The sequence below is a fragment of the Pseudomyrmex gracilis genome, unplaced genomic scaffold, assembly GCF_002006095.1.
Source record: "Pseudomyrmex gracilis isolate BER0280 unplaced genomic scaffold, ASM200609v1 scaffold_90, whole genome shotgun sequence".
Lineage (NCBI taxonomy): Eukaryota > Metazoa > Arthropoda > Insecta > Hymenoptera > Formicidae > Pseudomyrmex > Pseudomyrmex gracilis.
The window spans coordinates 119,161-142,704 of NW_018020674.1; the positions used below are offsets into that span (position 1 = coordinate 119,161).

At 39.0% G+C, this 23,544-nt stretch overlaps 4 protein-coding genes across 9 annotated transcripts in view; 1 reads left to right on the top strand and 3 right to left on the bottom strand.

The window, feature by feature from the left end:
* Nucleotides 1-166: 166 nt before the first annotated feature.
* LOC109855456 (protein-L-isoaspartate(D-aspartate) O-methyltransferase-like) lies at nucleotides 167-2,576 on the bottom strand. Of its 3 annotated transcripts, XM_020429726.1 has the most exons (6): nucleotides 2,418-2,576; nucleotides 1,971-2,329; nucleotides 1,381-1,520; nucleotides 912-1,137; nucleotides 715-800; nucleotides 167-649 (listed from the first exon to the last, which is right to left on the bottom strand). In XM_020429726.1, the coding sequence occupies exons 2-6, from the start codon at nucleotides 2,020-2,022 to the stop codon at nucleotides 473-475; spliced, it is 681 nt and encodes a 226-aa protein (XP_020285315.1). In that variant the 5' UTR covers nucleotides 2,023-2,329; nucleotides 2,418-2,576; the 3' UTR covers nucleotides 167-472. The 3 variants fall into 3 exon arrangements, with proteins under 3 accessions (XP_020285315.1, XP_020285314.1, XP_020285316.1); XM_020429725.1 differs by having other exon boundaries at nucleotides 1,971-2,576; XM_020429727.1 differs by lacking the exons at nucleotides 1,971-2,329; nucleotides 2,418-2,576 and adding an exon at nucleotides 1,873-1,956.
* Nucleotides 2,577-2,847: 271 nt separating this feature from the next.
* On the bottom strand, nucleotides 2,848-6,135 carry LOC109855455 (protein-L-isoaspartate(D-aspartate) O-methyltransferase-like). Of its 3 annotated transcripts, XM_020429724.1 has the most exons (6): nucleotides 5,310-5,654; nucleotides 5,025-5,128; nucleotides 4,724-4,863; nucleotides 4,103-4,328; nucleotides 3,659-3,744; nucleotides 2,848-3,582 (listed from the first exon to the last, which is right to left on the bottom strand). In XM_020429724.1, exons 1-6 carry the CDS (start codon nucleotides 5,333-5,335, stop codon nucleotides 3,391-3,393), a joined length of 774 nt encoding a protein of 257 aa, XP_020285313.1. In that variant the 5' UTR covers nucleotides 5,336-5,654; the 3' UTR covers nucleotides 2,848-3,390. The 3 variants fall into 3 exon arrangements, with proteins under 3 accessions (XP_020285313.1, XP_020285312.1, XP_020285311.1); XM_020429723.1 differs by lacking the exons at nucleotides 2,848-3,582; nucleotides 5,310-5,654 and adding an exon at nucleotides 5,851-6,135 and having other exon boundaries at nucleotides 3,660-4,328; XM_020429722.1 differs by lacking the exon at nucleotides 2,848-3,582 and having other exon boundaries at nucleotides 3,660-4,328; nucleotides 5,310-5,676.
* A 993-nt stretch (nucleotides 6,136-7,128) lies between these two features.
* LOC109855454 (facilitated trehalose transporter Tret1-like) lies at nucleotides 7,129-10,068 on the top strand. Its single transcript, XM_020429721.1, has 4 exons — nucleotides 7,129-7,393; nucleotides 7,679-8,246; nucleotides 8,322-8,520; nucleotides 8,631-10,068. Exons 1-4 carry the CDS (start codon nucleotides 7,324-7,326, stop codon nucleotides 9,258-9,260), a joined length of 1,467 nt encoding a protein of 488 aa, XP_020285310.1. The 5' UTR covers nucleotides 7,129-7,323; the 3' UTR covers nucleotides 9,261-10,068.
* Nucleotides 10,069-10,279: 211 nt separating this feature from the next.
* Nucleotides 10,280-23,544, bottom strand: part of LOC109855449 (WW domain-binding protein 4) — a 29,947-nt gene continuing 16,682 nt past the window's right edge. Inside the window, exons 2-7 of one of the 2 annotated variants that reach the window (XM_020429714.1) lie at nucleotides 12,659-12,866; nucleotides 12,451-12,552; nucleotides 12,297-12,371; nucleotides 11,849-12,077; nucleotides 11,235-11,604; nucleotides 10,280-10,869 (exon numbers count right to left, since the gene is read on the bottom strand). In XM_020429714.1, coding sequence (XP_020285303.1) covers nucleotides 10,650-10,869; nucleotides 11,235-11,604; nucleotides 11,849-12,077; nucleotides 12,297-12,371; nucleotides 12,451-12,552; nucleotides 12,659-12,866 — 1,204 coding nt within the window. In that variant the 3' untranslated portion in view covers nucleotides 10,280-10,649. Of the gene's footprint in view, nucleotides 10,870-11,234; nucleotides 11,605-11,848; nucleotides 12,090-12,296; nucleotides 12,372-12,450; nucleotides 12,553-12,658; nucleotides 12,867-23,544 lie in introns of both variants that reach the window. The other variant, XM_020429713.1, reaches the window with a different exon arrangement.

Here is a 23,544-nt window from a genome sequence, read left to right on the forward strand (position 1 = left end):
ATAATATATGTTATAATATATGTTAGCACAATATATGTTATAATATATATTATGAGTTTTTTGGAACAGATAAGTTCTTATCTTGTTTGCATTAATAGAAAAACAAAACAAAAAACTTATTTTTTTATCAATAATTTTTATAAACAACTAAAAATTACTAATGAAATCATCAGGCATCAAGTGAAATTTATTTTTTCACACATCATAATTGGAAAGACTAGAAAGTGTCACTAACCAATACCATTGTATATCTACAGAAGATGTAAAGTCAAATGTTCTATAAAATAAGAATTTTCAGCATGTGCAATCTCTTACTTTTTTCCATTATAAAATAAAAATTTCATATAAAGGACTAACGCCACACACACATTCTATCTAAAATAATTAAATCTACGCACAATTTTCGTGAAAACAAAATGTGAGATTGCACAAATAATAAAACAACGCTCGCTTATTGGAGCTGACACTTATCTCATGATCGACGATACTGTCGTTCCTTGTCCGTAAGTGGAACAAACATCACACCCATCAGGTATTGCTGTTTAGTTTTTCCATCCAAAGTCTTGTCAATTTGTACTAACGTTTGATCTGAATTCTCGCGACCCAACGGTACTATTAAGCGTCCTCCAGGTGCCAATTGATCTATTAACTACACAAATGAAAAGTGTTATAAATATTTATCGCGAGAAAGATCTGAGAATGAGTTCTACTTACTGCTTGCGGTATTTCTTTGGCAGCTGCTCCCACATGAATAGCGTTGTATGGTCCACGCTCAGGATATCCCAATCTTCCATCGCCAACTAAACAAATTGTAATCATAAATAAGCTTCTGTATTACACCGAATAATCATATGGTTCTGACATATCTAAGCAATTATACAAATTGTTCAAGAGTAAATTTTTACTCTTACCTACTAATTCTACACGTCCATCACGCAAAAGGTTTGCATGATCCTGTCGAATGTTTTCTTCCGCTGTCGCTTTAAGCTCTGGAATGTGTTCAATTCCAACAGCCAATCCATTTTTTCCCATCATAAGAGCCATACATACTGTCAAGTATCCGGATCCAGACCCAACATCCAGTGCTCTAGCACCATTATGTAGTTTGTCCTCAAGCAATTCCAGAGCGTATGCATGCTAAAGAACTTTCTCTTTAGTAATTGTTTTATTAAATGTGTATCCATTAATTGCTGTTGTCAAATAATAAAATCTCATATATAAATATTACAATAAAATAAAGTTTTAAAAAAAATAAAACACAAAATATTCATACAGAATTTGAAGACAGAAAATAATGACATTTTTTATGTGTACAATAGAAAGTATAATAAAAAGAAAATATGTAATAAAACTCAATTACACTTTTTATATTAATTATACCATATGAGGAGCACTAATAGTGGCACCATAACCAATCACTTGCGGAGAATCTATGTAAGCACGGCTGGGATGAGTAAACTTCCCTCTGTCCACACATTTCATCGCTTCGAATACTCTATCAGACTTGATTATTCTAGACCCTAAAAATAAATTCTATGATGCATCATAACATATATATATATATATATGTCGCTTCTAATGCATAAATATATTGCAAGAGAAGTTAGCATTGATACATATATGAAAGTATAAAATCATATAGATATTAACTCTAGATTACACAAGATACATGATATAGTATAAGACATTATATAAGAGTTAAAAATTGCAAGTTTTAATTGTCACATTTAATATCATCCTCCCACGCAACTGTTTTAATTATTTCTAAAATTTTCACATATAAAGAAAATTTAGTTTTTTTTTTTTTTTTTTTGAGCAAAGACTCAAATTGTACATTCAAATTCAAAGAGTCCCACTCGACAGATATCTCACAATAATTGTGTTGGCGACTACCAAATCATCAACAGAGATCTGACGTCAGAGGAGGTGTGTGCGTGTGACACAACGTTGCATAATCGCGCGACACTTACTCCTGAGGTGTTGCACGAGTTCAAAATTGTTTCCGCCCGTGTACCTGGCCATCTCGAGGACAAGCACAACGGACAACAAGATCGCGAACGTTGTGCAGAGCCACTCGACGATGAGAAAGATTTTCGAGAGACCCAGAATTTTTTTTCGTAGCAACCGTGTGACTTCGTCGCTGACAAAAACAAAACGGGGGGAAGAGCACACTGATTCGCGACACGTTCAACTTCCGTTCAATTCCTGTTGCTTCTGCTCACTCACTTGGTCCCAAAGCTCTCAGTTCTTCATGATTCTCGAATATTCGAAGTGCGCATAGCTGTTTGACGATTCCCGACAGATCTATTCTATGTTTTTTTCTAAATACCTAACACATAAATAAATAACGCGTTCGATCGTTAAATGATTTAGTTTAAGGAGTCGACGACACTGCGATCAAATCGCATCTTAATTACTTTCACTGCCGATATCGATAGGCTTGAGAGGCTTGATTGTTGCAACTTGATCGAATGTCAGGGCGAACGACGCAAAATTTACGGGACAATTGCCGGTGATTGTTGCGTCGCGCGGTGCAACCTCCCGTTGGGAAGCTTTCGCGCGCGAATGCACTGCGCACGTCACCGTTTTCAAATTACAAACAAGACGGGGCTGCCAGCTGTCGCAAATTAACAGATCTGTTCTTTGTAAATGCGTCTCGTGCCAAGTGCACATCGAAGTGATCGAGCACGATGAAACGAGATGGAACACCGACGGGCATCGATGAGAAAATAAAAAAAAACAAATTATTTATATCTTTATTAATGTAACAAATAATTTTTTTGATACGATAAAAATGTAATTTATTTTTTCTTTTTTTTAGAATTATATAAAATAAACTTCTTTGTGTTAAATAAACAGATGTTTTTATTTATTTCTCTTTTGTTGCCACAAGAATTAGACTTCAATGTATAAATCGTAACATTTACAAAATAAAAGAGTGAGTACATTTGTGTATCGCAATATTTTAAATAGAGAATTCTGATAACAAATTGTACATTTATATCGAGTCACACACAATGACAAACAGTCGCGATTGTACACAACTCCTATATATATATAACATTATTATTTTATAATATAAATAGTGGACGTAAAGAGTGGATGTGTAAGGAAATTATTACTACACACACATGCGTGTGTGTGTTTGTGTGTATATGCAAAATATATAATTTAAATATATAATTTAAATGTTTAATTATTATGCAAATAAATGTCTTTGCAATTGGAAAACAAAATTGTATTTTTTTGTTTTTTTTTTCTATAAGTGATGCGAATGAATTTAATTTACAACATCTCTCGAATATCCTCTTTGTTGACGAGATTTCACGGGCAATTTGTTTTGTTTTAAATCGCGCGCGTGCTCGTGCGTTCTCTTCTCGGACATTCGGTCTAAAAATTCTGGTTACGCAACTGAGAAGAGGGATCCGTGAGCGGAACGTAAGAAACTTGCATCAGCTTTTTCTTCGTAACCGTGCCATCGGTGCTCTTATCCACTTGCAGAAGATCTTGAAACCTTTGGAAACCTTCTATAGCCACGACCGGACAGATCAGTCGACCTCCAGGAGCAAGTTGGTCTATCAACTGCAAAAATATACAACGTTTGCGCACGAGTGCAATTTTTATACAAAACTACACGCGCATACTCTCATATACTTGCCTCTTGTGGTAAAGTGTCAGCCGCTGCTCCAACGTGTATAGCGTTGTAAGGACCGTCGACGGCGTATCCCAATCTGCCATCTCCCACTAGGCGCATTCATAATGACCTGTCGTTAGTCGGCAGTCTTTATCTGTTACCTTTACAGCAAAGCCACATAGTGGGTGGACAGTGTTCCGTTCGATTCTTCACGGCAACGTACATACCTACTCCACATGGATGGGTCACGAGTATCTTTTTTCGAACTATGCATATACGTAATACTTGGTGATCTTGGACGTTTTTTTTTTCGTCTACTGTATGATGAGAGATTGAACTTTGTACTATGATAAATGACACGTGTTGGGAGAATGGCAAACAAACATTGACGAAGGGATAGCTTGGACTTGAGTTTGACAGAGATGAGGATATATAACACTGACCGAGTCAAACACTGTGGGGGCTTACCGACAAATTTGATGCGACCTTCTTTAAGAAAATGTGGATTGTCCTCGCGCACGTTCCTAGTGGAGATTTCTATGAGTTCGGGGATATGTTCGACGCCGATTACGCGACCGCGCGGGCCCACCATGAAGGCCATGCAGGCGGATAAATAGCCCGAACCTGAGCCGACGTCGAGCGCCCTGGCCCCGTCGATCAGCTGATCCGAGAGAATCGATAACGCATACGCATGCTGCAACGTGAACGAACGGGATTGTCAAATCGTTATTTAAGTTTCAAGGAAAATATACACACAGTCTCAAAAGAAATGTATAAAATGTATACATTAGTGTTTCTCTTACTATCTCTATGTAATTTTTTCACTGTACTTTGCTCAAAAAAACTCTTCAAATATGTTTAACGCATAAATACAACAGCGGGAAAGATAAGAAGGTTACTCGAATATCTCTATATCAAACTACACTTCTGATAACTGTCTTCTTGTGTTCTCACAAACACCTAGACGTTTACATGTGAACATTCAACTTACATGGCTGGTAAAATTTAATTTTGAATAAATCACAAAAATTAGTTGAGCAGAAACCGTTTCTTTTATGATGAGACTTAAAAATTGGACATGAATTATACCATATGCGGGGCACTGATGGTCACGTTGTAACCAATTCTTCTAGGACGGTCAAGATAAGGATCCGATTCGTGACAATACTTCGCTCTGTCAACAGCGAGCATGGCAGCCTCTGCCTTGTCCGTTGCCAAGATGCCAGCATCTGTGAATAATCTGTCCCTAATTACCAATACACACAAATGAACGATCGTTTCTCTCTAACACAATCGTGAATCTAATCATCATTCAAGACTACTAACTTCCGGACTCGAATTGCGAATGAGTGCGTTAAAAAAAAATAAAAAAAAAAAAACGGTCATTTACCTTTCAGCTTGTTCACCATTTCTTGATTCGTAGTGCCGTTGCAGTGCCATGCCATGCTTCGTAGACGGCGATCCACAGGCTCTACCAGTCGAAGAAGGAGAAATCTGCTTCGCATAAAAACGTTCTTTGTGATGGATCAATCGTCGTGGATAAACGGCAGGCGTGGAAAGACGCGATCATAGACGGCTAATAATGCTTTCGATTTTGTTTCGATCACACGCAAGTGGGACAATCTCGGATACGGTTCATGAGTATCGGAAGATCTTTGATAAAAATTAAACAAACCTGCGAAGATTCGAGGAAGGCCTCATTTATCGCGAAACGTCCTCATTCCTATTGTATGCTCGCCTAAATATGGCCGTGAGGATACAGGTAGCGATACAAAAGGTGCATTGCTAGCGCGAGAGCGAGAGAGGAAAGAGGAAGGGGGGGGGAGTATAGATGTACGGGGAAACAGCTGATGCACCCACTATCGATTCGGCACACACCGAAACTATCCCGTTCACGAGAGAGTCGTCGATACGAAGCTGTCCGCGACACGCATTTAAACGCCGCCCCCCGCAAAAAAATAACGGAACGTCAATAAAAACAATTTGATGAACTAATTTTAAAAATATGTATTTTACATAATTTGTATAATAATTTTGTATCGACGAAGAGAGAACGTTGAGAGATTTAAAATACAAAATTTTGCTGGATATATATAAAATTGTTATTCTTTCGACCAACCCTTTCAAGTTAGATTTAATATATCGTTGCAATAAATAGACACAAGCGAATACACAATTGTATGATTGTTTGTTCTTACGAAAGAAATATTGCTTACCGCATTCAGTGGTGTGATGCAATTTCTATTCGAATTGCACAAAAGACATCTGGCGACTGAACGAGGCACATTTTCGACGCAATTTTCGACGCGCGTCGTTTATAGACACGAAAACGTCAGCGTGTAAAATTTCCTTTGACATATAGTATAGATTCAGTACGTATATAGTTTTGAAAAATATAGCTCAAAAATGGCGTGTTACGAGTCAACACGACTTGCGCACACACACACTCGTCGCAGTTGGTAATAATGCGACGTCAAACGCGACGCGCAAACTTTGAACGCGCGAGCCTGACAGGAGAGATTAATCTTATTTTTTTCCCGGAATTAATCTCTTTTTAACAAACTTTCCATTTTATTGCACTCCCGACAATAATAAGATGTTTATTTGAACTTGCTAGGGATTAAAAAAAAATTTATTAAGAAAAATTTACGAATTGCCAATAATTCGTTCGTAGTCTGAAAAATTTATGAGTAAACAATACATCCGGGATTTGTTGCTAACTGCGTAATCTCTAATTGCTACTAATTTATTGAATCTTCAAATTACGCGTGTTTGTGTCTTACGCGATATCACGCGACTCGATGTGAACGCAGACACGATTTTCCATATCAAATTTAGCTTGCGTAGAGTCATAATTTTATCAATCTTTCAAATCATCCTGTCGGACAGGAACGTAATTGCCTCCTCTCTGCACAGCAAGAGACCGATAAATCATTATGGGACACAGTCGTGTGTGCATGTCGCGATAAAGAAAATGTCAACTTGGAACGAATTAGTGAACTTGACTGCACCCACACATCTTGGCGTCAAAAAAAAAAAAAAAAAAGAATAACGTTATGAGATAGGAAAACAAAATTCGAACCACACTTATAATTTTGATGTTAATATTAATTTGTCAGCGCGAGAGAGATCGTTGCACATTTCGCGTCTTATATGTCAAAAATTAACGTTAATTAATTTTTTGTCTTAAAAAAAAAACCATTTTCTCTCGTAGAAGTAATATTTGCGCCACAACGAACTAGAACAAATTTCAAATTATTTCAAAAAGTTATTGTCCAAAATTTCAATCGAAGAGAAAACGAGCGAATTACAATTAATTTGAACCAATGATGTTAGGCAATTACGTTGATTTTTTTTTTTTTTTTCTATCAAATTCTGTAAACAAAGCAATCCGTCAGAACAAAGTATTTACTGTGTACACAGAAAACTTGTATGCTTTTTCTCCACGTGAATGATGACGAGATAAGAGCACCCCTTCCGAGACCGAAGATTCCCGTGCGATTTGCGATCGCTATAAATCGAATTAAAGTTTAAACATCGGTTGAGTGCGAGACGTAACGATCAACCGTTCTCCTTGTTCACCAATGTGTTTGTCTCCTGTTGTTTGTAAATCCGTATTCCTTTTTAATTTCTGGCTCGAGTCCGTCCGCGTCAAAACACACCGCGGTTTTTTAGAGTAACGACGCGCAATGGAGAAACAGGAAAAGCCGCCAGGAAAGGAGCCAGGAAAGTTGCGACAGTTGCTCGTCACCGTGGTCGGTGAGTGAAAAGTTTCCGTTAATCGCAAATCGCGGTCCTCCCTCGCAATTCTCAATGGACGATAGTTCTTAAACAATCAAATATACAATAATAAACAAAATAATTTCAAAATAAACTTTTATATTACATGCGATTTTAGATAACGATGTTAGATAATCTTAGAAAGGAATATATAACAAACATCATTCAAAATAAAATTAAAAAACTGCCTGAAATTATAAATTAGAGAACATTTTTTTCAATCAATTTCATATTGAGTGAGTTTGACGATCGTATCTTTTGTAGCAAATTTGTCAGCGCTGTCTTACGGGACTATAATAGGATGGCAATCGCCGGCAGCTCCGCTACTGCAAAGCTCATCGTCGCCCATAGGAAGCGAGCCCATGACGGACGATCAAGTGTCCTGGATAAACGGCATCACATGCCTGTTTGGCATCTTCGTCGTCGCATTGTTCGCGGTGATACCCGATAAGTTCAGCCGAAAGAGACTCGGTTGCGGATTAGCTTTACCATTGATAATTTCTTGGGTGCTGATTATCGTCGCAACCGAACACGCGTACATCTACATATCGAGAGCTTTGGGCGGTATCGGTGGCGCCGTTCTTTTCTTCATTGTACCGACATACGTGTCGGAAATTTCGTGTGACAGCATACGCGGTTTTCTGGCGAGTGTCTTGGCATTTTTTTTAAATTTCGGAATAATGCTGATGTTCATCCTGGGCGGCGTGACGTCCTTGCGTGACTCCGCCATAATCTGTCTGACGTTGCCCGTACTCTATTTCGTCGCTCTCGCTTTCATGCCGGAGTCACCGGTTTATCTGGTGCGCCAAAATCGTATAGACGAAGCGGCGAGGTATGCAGTAAATAAAAAAAATCGTTAAATTAAATCGCGCGAAAAAAATGTAAATTACACGATCTGCGCTTTCAGATCCTTGAGATGGCTAAGCGCCGGAGATAATATAGTGGCAGAACGAAAACTGTCGCACTTACAGTTACAACTTAAGGAAGCCGCATCCACGAAACCCGCCAACCTGTCGGATCTGTTCAGAGACAGAGCAACGATCAAAGGATTGATTATCGTCTTGGGTTTATACGTCGGTCAACAATTATGCGGTATCTTTCCAATGGTAATTATAATCAATTATACTTTAATAATTGCTTTATTTGAAAAAAAAAAACCCAAAATCTTATTTATAAGATATTAAATCTTTTTGTCGTTTTCTCTGTTCTTATCTAGATCAGCTATTCGGAGAGTATTTTTAAGATATCCGGCAGTTCGTTATCGCCAAACACGTCGGCCATAATCGTGGCAGCCATACAGCTCCTCGGTACGGTTGTGTCGTTGTTTTTAGTGGAGCGTGCGGGCAGACGACCTCTGATTCTCATATCCTGCGCGGGAATGTGTATGTGCCACTTGACGATCGGCGCGTTCTGCTACTTCCAGAATCTCGAATACGAAGTATCCGGTTTCAGTTGGATACCAGTGGTGGCATTGTCCGTTTATATGTTGTTATATTCTTTGGGAATGGGTGGCGGACCCGTTGTGATAATGTCCGAAATATTCAGCCGCGATGTGACCACTCTGGGAATATCTGTAGGCCAGACTGTAAGCTGGACCGGCGCTTTCATCATGGGAAAAATTTTCGCTGATCTCGTTGCTTTGCTGGGCATGGACGGTTGCTTCTTTCTTCTCGCTACTTTCTGCGCGTGCATCTTTCTCTTCATCTTCGTGTTGCTGCCGGAAACCAAAGGCCGGCTGCGCGAGGATATCGTGGACGAGCTCAATGGCGTGCGCACAAAGACGAAGGACAAACAGAACATCGAACACATCATTGGGACAGACGCGGTACACGCGGTACACGTGTAAGACTGTAACTTCTACCTAACACGTGTGTATAAAATCTGTATTTGAAGAAAGTTTGTAGCATAACATTTACAAATTCGAATCTTTCTTACTCAATTTAAACACACGTGCACTCTAGATTCTTATACACGTGTTGCCTTTTACGTAGTTTTATATAAATTTATAATAATTTATAAATTTATAAATTTCTACCATGGATTTTTCTATACTGAAAAAATATTCTTGCAACATTCTTTAATTTATTCATTTAACATTTTACGCATAGCCCTTACTATATTTATTTAATATTTAAAGTCTAAAAACACTTGTTTAAATATACTTGTTCACATATATTATGTACCGTCAGGTCTTCTGATATTATCGCGAAGATGAAGAGATTAGTATGTAAATGATCTCATTTGTATCTAAGTTGAGACTTAAAAAGAAACTCTGTCTCTTGTGATGTACAGTCGTGGGCGTGAATGTGTTTTTTCTACACGAAATTGTCCTGAATGTTTTCATATCATGGGTGTGAACTTTGTGAAAAAAATTTATGTCTTTTCAAGATGTGTTATTGGTATTCCGATTATTACTTCGTAAGAATTCACTTTGTGATAAGAAAATGAGGATAAGAATATTGAATTATTATGTTATCTTGCAGGTGTGCGTTTTATAAAAAAAGTGTAATTAAGACGTATATTCATTAATAACTTATGATACTGTGTTGGCAATATATTAAAACCATATGTAGTCTCCAAAAAGCACAGATAAAAGTTATATATATATGAAAAAAGTATATAAAAATTATGAACAAAACAATTATATAACATCAAGTTTTTACATATACATCCTGTAATATATAATATTTTTTTAAATTTAAGTGATCTTTTATTATAATAAAGATTTTTTTTTTATTATTACATAATCTCGAAATTAAATAAATGTTAAAATAAAAATGCAATAAATTAATTAATATTAATTTAGGTTAAGAATCTCGATGTTTTTATATAAAAACAAGATTGAGTGTTTTTATTTATACTAAACGTTATATAAATGTACATGTAATAAACAACATATGCGCACACATACACACACACACACAGAAAAACAAATTAGATAAGATTAGAAAGAAATTAGATAGAGAAATTCTTTCGTTTGTCTATTATATACTTGTATACTTATTTTATATACATATTTATAATATATTACATTTTCGTGTATGTCTTTTATTTGCGTATATAAACAAAAAGAAATCCATTCGTTACGAACTTTCTTAAAGATATCACAAATATTACACTATATTTGTTTGAATGACTTAAGTATTCTTAAAATATACTTATCTTGAAAATTTACCTTTCTCAGAGGCACAAAAAGATAAGATTCCTATCGCCATTATTTACAAAACGGATGTTATTAATCATCGGTCGTCCTCTTACGCACGTTCTTGTTCCCGATTTTTCTCTTTTTGAAGATAGTCGATACTCCTTCATCGTCACTATCGCCGGCGCTGATCTGCGTAACAGTCTTCTCTTTAAAAGTTTTCTGCGAGGGCGGTGGTTCTGCTTTAGCGAACGTTGGTAGCTGTATCTGCTGCTTCTGCTTTGGCAACTGTAGATCCACCGGTTTTGTTTCGCTGAAAACACAAAACGTTTCTTTCCGATCATGCGGGAGATTGCGCAAAACATCAAATATGAAAAAATGTTCATACACAAGATCATATATGTATATAGTAAATAATAATAATATACATATAAATTAATATATGTAAATATATATAAATAATAAATTTATATGTATATTTATAATATATAAAAATATATTTTAGTAATCTGTATATAAATTATATAACTATATATATATGTATAAATTTACATAAATGCTATATTTTCTTCTATGTGTGCGTTCGAAAGCGCGAGATTTGCAAGAACGTGATAAATTTTCGTGAAGAATGTCAATTTATTTGCTGTGAACAGAATAATATGACGTTCAAATATTTACATTGGCTTTACAACTTGCCAGGCCCCGTAAGGTTGCGGTCTCTCGGGAACACTGTAGTCTCTCAAATACGGTCTTTCCTTCTCCTTCTCCTTCTCCTCCTCCTCCTCCTCCTCCTCCTCGGACGCTTCTCTCTTTACTCCCACGTTCTCACTGTTAGCATCGCCGTCGTTTTCAGCACGTCGTTTCCTGAACTCTCTCATCTTTTCTCTCTCAACGTTAGCTCGTTGTTCCTCAAGAATGTCTGCTTTTTCGACCGCCTCCTCCTGATCCATTTGTTTTATAAGCTCTCTCTGGAGCGCCTCTTCCTTCGCTTCCTCTTCTTGTTCCGCAAATGTCATGTAACCCTCTTCTGGAGGTTCCCATACCGATTCTGTTGTGTATCGAATAAAGTTTATAAACAGACAATTGAATAATAAATTAATGTTACTCTTAAATAAGAGAAAATATGATCCGAAATATATAAATAATAAAATTTTAATTTATTTTATTTTTAAACACTACCATATAGTTATTTAACTATAAAATTTGCTATGAAAATGTCACACAGAGTGTTAATGCGCGTTGCAGAAGTCAACAAAAACAGACATCAACAGAGAAAAAAATGATACACGCACCGTTTGTCTCAACGTGCCAGTAGTAAGTGTATCCTTCGGGACTGAGAGCCTCGTACCAGAGTTTTCTGACGGTTGCGGTTGTACGATCGTCCTCCTGGGTCTTCTTCCCTTTTCCCTTCGTTTTATTCGTCTTACTCTTCCCCGGAGCTCTGTTCTCGCCGCTTGGTTGGACCCGCGGAAACGACGACGCGCTCCTCGCAGGATCGCAAGGATCCACTTTCGGTGAAAACTGAAAAAGTTTCTAACAAAGACGTGTTATTGATGAACAGTATATTATTTTTAAATGTTCTTAAGAAAACAAAACCGGACCTGTGTGTAACCCAAACAATTTGTTTTTGCAAATCAAATAAATAGACTTCATTCCCGAGCTTGCACAAGTAAATTATCAAAAATTATAAATATTTCACATGTTCTAATAAAAGCAAAGAGATAAAAGAGATTTATTCACCTGTTCATTGTTAGGCTTGAATCTTGGAATCGTCTCTACAGCGGCTGACGGCATGCGATTAAAATTTTGAAACGTCTATATAAAAAATCATTTATTTATTTTAATATATAACATTTAAAAAATTAACATATTATTCTCGTAAAGGACTACTTACTTCTTTCGTCTCCGGTCTGTTCATTTTATCTTTGATAATTGTTTGAGCAGTCATGTCTCGCGTGTTATTCTCAACATCTTTCAAGTAAGCAGCCATGGCCGCCTGTGAAGAGAAAAAATGTCTTTTTATTTATGTCTCCTGTTCCGAACAATTTATAACAGATTTTTTTTTTTTTTTTTTTTTTTTTAAATTCAACAAAAGCACATACATTTTCCATTTTCTTAATGTCATCCTCGAACTTTCTGTTTTGTTTCGCCTGTTTCGCGCTATTCTTGTGAATCTCCTTGAGCCGCTTGCTGACATTTTCCTTGTGTTTCTTGCCGCCCTCGTGGAAGTCAATACTCGGTTTATTATCGGCGATCCAGCACTTGCAGAAGTCGCAGAACTTGCGCCCCTGGGACTTCCAATAATCCGCCCTATAATTAAAGCATCCGGAGTGTGATATATCGCGCGAATAACGCTGAATGCGTACAATGTATGTGTGTGTGTGTGTTAGACGCGAATTCGCAAAAATTGCGCGCAACTTTAAATGCAACCGAAACGATCGAAAAGATAGTTCTATGTATTTCGACGCCACCAAAAAAGTAAATTAATTATTTCAACCAATTGCGATTTGCGCAGCTGTCGTCTTTTCGTTATTGAAGAAAATCCCGGGCGGATGTTCCCGGGATGTTCTAAGAGAAATGTTTTCTCCTTCGCGCCAGAAATGAGAACAAATTAGTTGGCAATTAGTCTCGGACCTACGCAGCCTTGAGCGTCACTCGACCTTCGCATTACGTCTTATTTGCGACTAAGGAACTTCCAAGATACTCGACCGAAAGCTTGAAAAATCGTCGAGACTCACGATAGATGCGGAAACTAAAGAGGAACTATCGCGTCTAATTTTCGCATATTTTTTATTTCATTTCTTCTCGCCATTTGTTAATTCGCGCGCGTAAAAAATTTGTTCAAACAAACTTTCGCGTCGTCGTCGTCGTCGGTATTCAAATTAATGTCCGATGAAAATTTTCGTAGCCAAACGAACGTCGAACGCATTCTTGGAAAGATCCGACTTCAATTAAAGACTACCAATTATAAGCGATCCAATTATTCGAAGAAGATTTCAGCTTGAAAATCGAGCTAAAAGCCGGGTCGGGTGTAATTTTCGCCAAGGTGCGAACGTTCTTTTTTTTTCTTTTTTTTTTCCGGAGAGCATTAATCCAATTATGACTTTTTTCGTCGCAATTAGATAGCGGCAAAAAAAAACCCACACTCGATTAACGCGATTATCGATCCTAAGCACCCCATTGGGTCGGACTGAGAAAATTGAGGGCAGCTTTTCCGAATTGTGTGCGAACCGATATCAGTTGTCACTGGGCCGTGATACATTCCGACATCCTCAGTGTCTAACAGACGAGAATGTAAACTTCGCCCGAGACGGTTCGATGAATATTCATTCGAGACACACTTGGGAATCTCTCGGGTATGTGTGTGTGTGTGTGGATTAATCCCGGAGGCATAAATCGATTACGGTGTGTGTTTCGTCACTTAATACTTGTCACGGGCGCGACTGGCGTATATCTATATCTATACAGATTCTTGTTTAGAGAATGGATACGGAGACGCGATACTGATGTTTATTTATTTATTCATTAGACTAAACGAGAGAGAGAGAAAATTACCCCTCTCTTAGTAAAAACAATAAGTTCAACTATTATTATATTTATTATGTTGTTATTTTGGAATTTCAATACCCCGCCCTGGTGTCATTTTCACGCCAACGCGCGTTCTGTCATCACGCGTCACCTTTGTTTAATTAATTAATTTGATTTTTTTTTTAAGTCATATAATGCGCAATCTCGATTACACGAACTCGATTATTATCACGAGAACCCTGATACATATCAGGACACGGTCTCCGTAACGAAGTTTTGCCGAGAATATAAACCGGTAATCTCTAAACGATCGCGTTTGACGCAACATCGCGTGAAATAATCGCGCGCCCGTAGATGAATTAGGGTTAGAGAGCGCTTCGGACTCGGATTAAGCAAGATCAATACGTAAGGATTCTCGAGGCACACGGCCATTGGCCGATTTCCAAAGTAGAAATATCCCTCTCCTTTTGGCGACCCTACGTCAACCTCCAAGCCCGGCTGCATATCTATCATACACCGTTGCTTTTCATCAAAGGCTTCGAACTGACGACGTATTTCGCGCGAGTTGTCGAACGCGTTGTCAACACTTGCTGTAAATTTCGCTGTCGTGCGTGAAAACGCGAAACTGATGCGTACAGCAACAGGTTTCTGACCGCTTGACACGTTGAATCAACGATTGATCGGCGATTGTCGCATTTGAAACGTCTCACGGAGACGTGTGAATCTCGCGGAGAGTGTGAGTCAGCGCGATTGTCAACACACGTCTCGCGCGCTGATGCACTTCGAAAAATTTATGACGCGAGATGTGCGGACGTAGATTTTTTTTTTTTTTTTTTTCGAGAAGCTCGCGTATATGAATTTCAATGTGAACGAAACGATTAAATTTTCCAAGCGCTTGAGAAAAGTCTTAGTCTTGAGACCGACGGCGCGTTAAATAATTCATAAACACACACTCTTCCCTTTTCCCCCAAAATTAATTTCCTCTCGCGGTGTCTTCTTTCAGAAGTGGTTCGGTTACGATCTTCGAGAGATGAAGACGGCGATATCTTAACGGTGTCGAGAGTTCAGCGGGGGGAACCGCGCGCAGATGGGCCGCGCGACAACGTCTCCCGGTTAAATTAACCGTGTCGAATCCAGCCTCTCTCTCTCGCGGGGAGCGAACGAAATTACCCTACTATATACTTGCTTAAGTAACATTTTATATTTGCCGAGCTTCTCGTTACATATATAGGTATATATATATATATATATATATATATATATATATATATATTTTTCTCTCTTGATCTCGATATGGTAGCCACGAAGTGCGCTTAATGATGCGTCCGTAAGTAGCCTGCTACGAGACATCTAGTTTTACGTACTATCTATAGAGCAGGTCGTCACTATTAATAATAGAGCTATTATTAATAGGAGGCGCGGTTGTTGGGACAAAACAGTTGTGCAATTTCTCGATGCGAATTCGCGAGTCCCTTCGGCGAAATTGCGTCGCGTTGTCTGTCCGCAACGGCCAAATAACGTCGACAATAAGAGCGGGAGATTCCACCGATGCGTCTCGTCTTTCGTCTGGCAGACATTACGCGCATATAAAAGCGTCGTTACAGTTCGTCATCGTAATACGCCATATTCGTTGCCATTTCCTCGCTTCTTCTTCGTTGCGCCACGACGAAATTGCACGAGATGCTGCTAACGTGCGCGTTTTTTCAATCCTTTTTTCTACATATAGTTTTTGTTCTTTAAAAAGGATATAAAAGAGAGGAGTAGCAATTTGTTGTATTGGCAACAATGATACAATCCCGTTTTTTTTTTTTTTTATAGATAACGAAGTTGTAAAATGGTGTAAGAAATTTTATGAAAACTTTGTAGAGAAAACACAGGTCGGAATATTGTCTCGGGAAACATCTTACAATGTTTCAAAAGCTCCGCGCCTAGGTTTTACTTTTGTTATGTAACAATGCTTGAAATATCGCAAGTCAAATTGACATTGCTCGACTCGAGCGCGATATTAATTGTATTGTGCACAGTGGCCTTCGAATAAAATCAACTTTCTTGCCAGTCATAGTTAAAGCGGATTTATTGACGATTACGCGTTGCGATATGCGCTCCCGCGTATACCGGCCAACAATAATTTGGACCGAGGCCTCCGGTTTATCGGTGAAAACAATGATTTTACGTCTACCCCGATGTTGTGCTATTCGCGATGTGTGCTTGCAAGCTCCGCCAATGCGCGTCCGTTTGCGAAGAAGATCACAATGCCGCGATCTCCGTGCCCTTGATTCGGCTTCGAAATCGCAATCGTTGAGATGAACATTTACGACCGTAAAATGTTTTCAACGCGTTTCTCTCGTCCGAAGACAGACACACGCACACCACCGATCAGGTTTCTCGATGCCAGAGAATAGTTTCCACATCTCTTCTTTTAGATACGCGCGAAGAAAGAGAGAATCAAATCCATTATCAAACCTTACCAGACAAATTTCCTGATTTTCTCCTCCCCCCCCCTCCGTTTCAACTGGCGAACAATGTTTGAGAGAAGGGAGCGTCTCTCGCGGCTCTGAAGCAAGAATGACTTGTGAACCGGTACTTGTGTCGTACCGAACACAATTTTTTTCTGGTTCACCACGCGTCGACCTCTGAGAGATGAATCGACGCAAGAAGCAAATGGGCGGGAGCGTAACTACTTAGACTTACTTCCAAGTGAGCGCAATGTCGATCCCGAAACAATCGGCAAGAAGATAAATTGCTTTTTCTTGCGATTATACGCTGCACGAGCTTTCGCGCGACAAAAAAAGACATTACTCCTCGAAACGCTCATAGCAAGACCCATCGCGCTCGTGAAACCCATCTCTCTCCGACGATCTCTGCTTACGGCTCGGAGAAGGTGAATTATTACTCCCCTCCCACAAAAAAAAAAAAAGCACGCAAAGAGAAGTTCAGTGCGCGATAGCAGATTATGCAAATGACGTCGATTCGTTGGCGGCTTCCGAAAAGAAAAAAAAAAAAAAAACCAATTCTCCCGAGCGATCTCAATAAATTTCGTTATGAGTCACCGCGCTCAAAAGTGCAGCGTGTAAATCCGAACGAGCGTAACGAATTTTTATTTTTTCCATGCGGAGCAATATCCATCCAGATAGTCCAGAAAGATAGAGTGTACATGTAGCATTGTGTTTGTGTGTGTGTGTAAAAAACGGTATTTCACTGTTCTTCTCTGTCGTGGTATTCATCATCTTAGCCCTCTCCGTCAAGAATTAATTCACATTAACAAATGTGCAAATTAACAAATGTTCAAATTAACAAATTGATTACAATTGTTTCAGATCGTACAATTTTTCTCATATCGCGAGATAAAGAATTTTCATTTTTTCGACAATTTCACGAATTTAACGAAATCAATTCGAATCAAAGCACACGCTTGTGGCGCGTCGACACGTGTATTAAAAATTTACGCGTACACAAACCGTGTTCGCGAATTTCGGAATTGTTGGTCAACACCGCTTGCTGTTTTATCTGGCAGCTAGTTAACGTTCGACGCGCTTCGCCCCGCGCGCTATCGTACGCGCGGATATTTTCGACAGGTTTAACACGTTTCGAAATCACTCTTCGCGCCACTCTCCGTTTCCATTTCCTCCTCTTCGTTCGTGTCTCGCGACACAGACCGAATTCGACGAGGCGCTCGTTGAAATCAAGGTTTCCCGCGAAAATTTACGATCCATCAAGAATCAACCGGATGACACGGGAGAGAAAAGCGTAAATACAAGATATATCGTAAAACCAAGATTTATCGCACAAACCTGTTGTTCCGATTTGTTAAATCTCTGGAAAAATGTCACATTGCGATTGTTGTCGATTATATACCGACAACACGATCGTTCGACAAATAGAAATTCGTGTCGCACGTGCGGTGATTTCAATTTGAGATAATTCGACGAGATTTGTTTTGCGATTAAATTCTGCAAACAATAAAATTGTGTCGCGATTACCATATTTGTATTGGTGTAAGAAACAAACACACAGCAGCGTCCCTCTTATCCCGCGGCGAATCTAAATTTATCGGAATCACCTTCAATCTTTTTTTTTTTTTTATTTTTTTTTTTTATAATACGTGTAATTCCCCGTGACAGATCGTAAGAGATAAACAGCTGACGTAAATTGCTCTCGCACGAAAAAGTGCGACCGAGAAAGTGGCTTTTCCTTCTCGGTTTTTCTTTCGCACATGCGATACGTGTCACGTCGCGTTTTTTTCACGCAGCTGGATCATCACGAAAACGTTTGGAGCGGACGATTTCGTTTCGTTCTTCGAATATTCACGAAACGTACGTTTGTTGCTTATTTTTGCGACGCACAACAATAAAGTATTGTCACGTCAAACGTGTATGACGCGGCACAGAGACGTCCTTTCTCTCATGCATAAAAGAGCGTGAGTTAGGTTTTGCTCCGCAAAAGTGTTAGCGCTTTTTCTAACGCAAAACTTGCAAGCGACGTTTCATAAATTAAACATCACGCAGAAAAGAAGAGAAAATCGACCTATTGTAAATTTTGTTCTTCTTTAGACGTGAGCCTTCCTGAAGGAAAACGTTGAAAGTTTTCGTACGCGATATAAAAGCGATTCATCGACAATTTGTATCACGTGTTCCTAATTTGTGTGATTTTTGTAAATTAAATAAAAAATAACTACAAGATAAACTATAATTTAAGATCGCGTTTTTTTAAAAAAAGCTGTTTTTGTTAAATGACTAAATAATTAAAAAAAAAAGAAGAGTAGCCGTTGTGCAACATTCACTTTACGCAAATTTGTTGTTTTTTTTTTTTTTGTTTGAATTTATTACGATCCATGTGCAGAGCTTTTCTCTCTCTCGCGTGTTTTCTTTTGCTTCTCTAGATTTATATTAATTAAAGTGCATCGCGGGAACGCGTGTGAATTCGCAAAGCGCGGAATGTATTTTCATGTAGTATCAAACAGTGTGTCATTAATTAATTAACGACGCCTGCAGAGATTTTGCGGAAAGGACAAAACAGCCGCGTGTGTTATTCTTGCGTGAATTTGCGTGGGAAACTTGCCAAACGGCACAATGTTGCCAGAAGGATTGTTGCTGCTGCTGCTGCTGTTGCTACGAGACGCGCGTGTGGTTGGGTACGGGATAAAAAAAACGGGGTGCGCGCATTGTTCTAATTTTGTCGTGCTCAATAGTAAACAGTTTTCCCTCTTCGCAAACTGCGCCGGTGCAGATGCATCTGATAAACAAGCGCGAGCAAACTGCAGATAATCTCGATCGGCCTCGGTGACTAACTTGTTAGCGTTATCGCAGCGATGTGTGTAAAAATCTGAACGTGGAAAAAAAAGAGAGAGAGAGAGAAAGGAAACTTTTTTTTTTTTTTTCATTTATATCGTACAAATAAATAAAATTCTGAATCGTACGCGTACGCGCACGTGTTTTAATTGAAATGTTGTAAATGGATTAAAAAATTCTTTCCCCACGCGTTCTCCATCTGTTCATTTCGAATTAATTAAAATTTTAGTAGATCGCGCACGTGTACCTATCCGCGTAACATGTGCGTCGTCGTGCGACATCGTTAAAGGACAGCACGTTGGGAATAATATCGATAAATTATTATACGTGACATACGGCTGGAATTGTTCGACTTGTTACATTAACATCGTTTATTAGCATTCGGATTTTATGTGCGCGCGTGTACGTAAACTTTCGACAACGCGCTTACAACATGTAAGCGCTGGTCTTGAAAATAACATTTTTATACTTTTATAACACACAATCATGTGTTTTCTGATAATAACATTAGCAAAACGTTGTTTTTGCATTATATTAAATGAATATTTAGTCTTTGCTTTCAAAATGTTTTGGTACAAAATTCTTTCACCCGAGATTTTTCTTCGTTTTTAATAAAACGCAACGCAAGACATTCCGGAAAAAAAGAACGGATTTTCAACGCGGGAAAAATGGGGTCTTCGACGAAGAATGTGGAATAGCGAAAAAAACGCACGATTCCTGATACACGTCGCATATAGCGCGCGTGCACGGATCCGCGCTGTCATTTTCATGCTTCCCCAGCATTTCATTTGAAGTTTTCTTTTGGAACTTTTTCATGAAGAAGATAAAGAAAGGAAAAAAGAATGAAAGAGAAAGAGAGACAGAGAAAAAGATAGAGAGAGAGAGAGCACACATATACGACATATATAAATATCTTTATATATATCACCGTCGCTTGTGTGTCAGGAGCAAGTGACTCTAGAATAGAATGCCCGTTAGAACTCGCGCAAACGCCAACCCATCGGTCGTCGATGCACACGAGACGAAGGACCCTCGAGTCTCGATTTCCTATGAATCCAATAAGCGAGAAAGATCGCCGAACAACTTTGCGCGCGGACACATTGCGCTAAACAAAAAAAAACCTCCTAATGTCCCGCGTTCTACTTAAAAAAATTTACGATTCATTTGCTTGCGCAAATCGCTTCTGACATTAAGTTCGATTCTGAAATACGGATTCTAGTTTGTGTTTCACCGAAAATAAAAGATGTGTATTCTTGTTCTTATTGACGGAACGTGTGCGATGATTGTAATTGAAAATATCAAGGAAGGAAGGAAGAACGGATTTCTCATAAAAGCGATCGTGTCGGGAGGCTTTTGATTGTCGCGCGTACAATTGGATTCGTTCAAGCGCACGTTTCTCGTGTACGTGACGTGCACGCGCGGCACATGTACGTCCGCGCACGTGAATATTAAATTCGCGAACGATGACGAGCGATATATATCGGAATAATGTGTGCCATCGACGAGCTATCGTCGCGCATTCATTGATAACAATCACTGTCACTTAACGTCCCTTCGCTCGTTTCGCGCAATCGCGCCGTGTCTATATGTCGGTTTATAGGTCGTAACAATATGCACACAGCGACACCCATAACGCGAAGTTCGCGCTTTTACAAAAAAAAAAAAAATAAATAAAAAAAATAAAAAGAAACAAACAAACAGAGAGACAAAGTTTGCTTAATCGCACGAAGCAGTTTTGCAAATTGCAGTCGAGCTGCGAGGTTTGATTTTTGCATACAAATTCAGTTAGTCGCGCGCTTTCCGAGCGAAATCGTCGAAAGTGGGCGCACAATTTCGTATTCGTATAGTATAAATTACTGTCTCTCAGCGGGGATGAAAACGCGAGCCGCGCGGTTTATCCCAATGTCCCGCGCGACGTCCTGCAATTCCCACATTCGCGGCGAGACAAGGAGACGGAATTTATTATAACAGCGAATAATTCGAGCGAGATAAGAGACACACTCGGGAAAGGAGTGGGAAACAGTTTCGTTCTGAAATTGTATGAGCCCGCGCCGCGAAACGACGCGCTTGAGAATATAGCACTCCAGAAACAATACTCTCTTCTTTCTTATACCGCGACGTTCAGGATTTTTGTGCGAAACGAGAACGAGAATGTCCCGTATCACCAAATTTTATCGCGACGTTGCTGACGATTGAAAAAAATCGTTTACAAATTTTTATCGAGAATTAATAAATCAACGTTTTTTTTGAGAAGCTAATTGTTTTGGGGTTTTTGTCTAAAAGAAAAGACAATTAAATTAATGCTAGTTTTTTTTTCTTTTTTTTTTTTTTTAATATACAAACATCAATTAACGCTTCCCTTTCCGATGTGCGAGACAAAACAAAAGGCGGTCGTAAAATAATCGGTTCAGCCGGTTCGTCGAAGGGTCGTGCGTTATTTCTGGTGCGTATTCCTCAATGCCGCGTTTACGCGTGTTGTACACGGAGAGTGTTTTAACCGGTTTGATGTCGGGATAAATATTGTTAACACATGTGGCGCGCGCGCGCGCGCACGCGTTACATCACATGCGCCGCGGGCGTCAAATCAGCTCGGGGTCGGGTTTCAGTGTTCCCGCAATAAAATCAAAAACGCGGCAGTTCGTTACAACGACGTCCGCGTAACAAACCGTTGGACCGATTAGCGTCCGTTTTACTACAACAAAAACTCTGGCACCGCTTTCTGCCAATCACCGGGAGAGAAACTGTTTCTCTCCCGAGTTCATCGCGTCGCTTGAATTTTTGACGGATTCGCGAGCGTGCTAAAGCGCGTCCTGATAATTGAAAGCAATCAGAACGACACAACGAGGGGAGGAGAGGAGAAATATATTTCCGTACTCCCCCGTAAAAATTGATTGCAAGTCCCAATCACTTAGAGTGTTTTAATTATAGAAATTAAAACAACTCGCACAGCCCCGTTGTGTGTTCCGCAGGCGCCAATTTCCTCCCGAGGTGAAGTTTCCCGGAAAATTACTTGAGCAGAAGCTATCTTCAATTTAATCGCGCTTTTGTCGGAACTTATATAGCATCCAATAAAATTAAATGAGCGAGAACAAGAAATATAAAAATACAATCAAAAGAATAACAATTTGCTGGAGATGAATCTTCCATTTCTTCGAAGAAGAGAATACGACGTAGATTGATCGCGGCACAACTGTTCAAACGAGAGCTTCGTAAAATGTATGAAACTGTATAACAACAAGCGGTCGTTACTTCGGCGTCGAGTTTGTCAGCCGACAAAGCACCAAGCATTGTTGTTTAACGTATAATAACAACGTATATACAGCGAAGAAACGTTACAGAATGACGAGAAAGTTTCGGAACGGCAAATTTTATGCGGGAAATAATGCGCGCGATGACGACCGCAAAATTTAAGTTCGAATATTATTCGCATCGCGCGCGTCTCGAGGAATAAGAGAAAGAGAAAAAGCTCGATCGTGTCGTCGGAGTCCAATAAAACGCACGGAGCCGCTCCTAACGAGCCCGCGGAGGAGTCGTTGCAGTTTTCTTTGCAGACGTTTTGACCTCTTTATCGAGAGAGAGAGAGAGAGAGAGAGAGAAAACCACTCGCTTATATCGTTTTTTTGCGCGTTAATAATCCCCCGTGTTATTTTTCACAACTCTGAATTTTCCATCGGTGCAATGTCTTGACTCTAATCAATGAATCGAAGTTCGTCGCGGTGCGATGGAAAACAAACGCGTACTTAATCAATAGAAGAAAATAAAAAAAAATAAAAAAAAAAAAAAAACTAAAAACAAAAAGCGAGTGTAAATAATCACAATCGATTCTCTCGATATTGATTGTTGCCACTTTTATCTCGACGCTGATTGGGACGTTTCTCAGATGTGCTTCTTGATATTCATGTCGTATGTAAATCAAGAGGCACGGCAGTGTCTCTCGTACGCAAAATTCATACGATTGAGAAGTGGAGGAAATTTTCATGGAGCAATATCTCGAAAACGAACCGATCACGTGACTGTACTTTAGTCATGTCGTCACTCCCTACGTATAATCCCGTAACTCCAAAACGCAAATTTTAGAGGAGAGCAGTTTAAAAGTATAAAGCTTCATATGTTTCCCTATAGTTAGGGATCTTTCGGTTTCAAATTTGTACCTTATTTATGAATATTTTTTT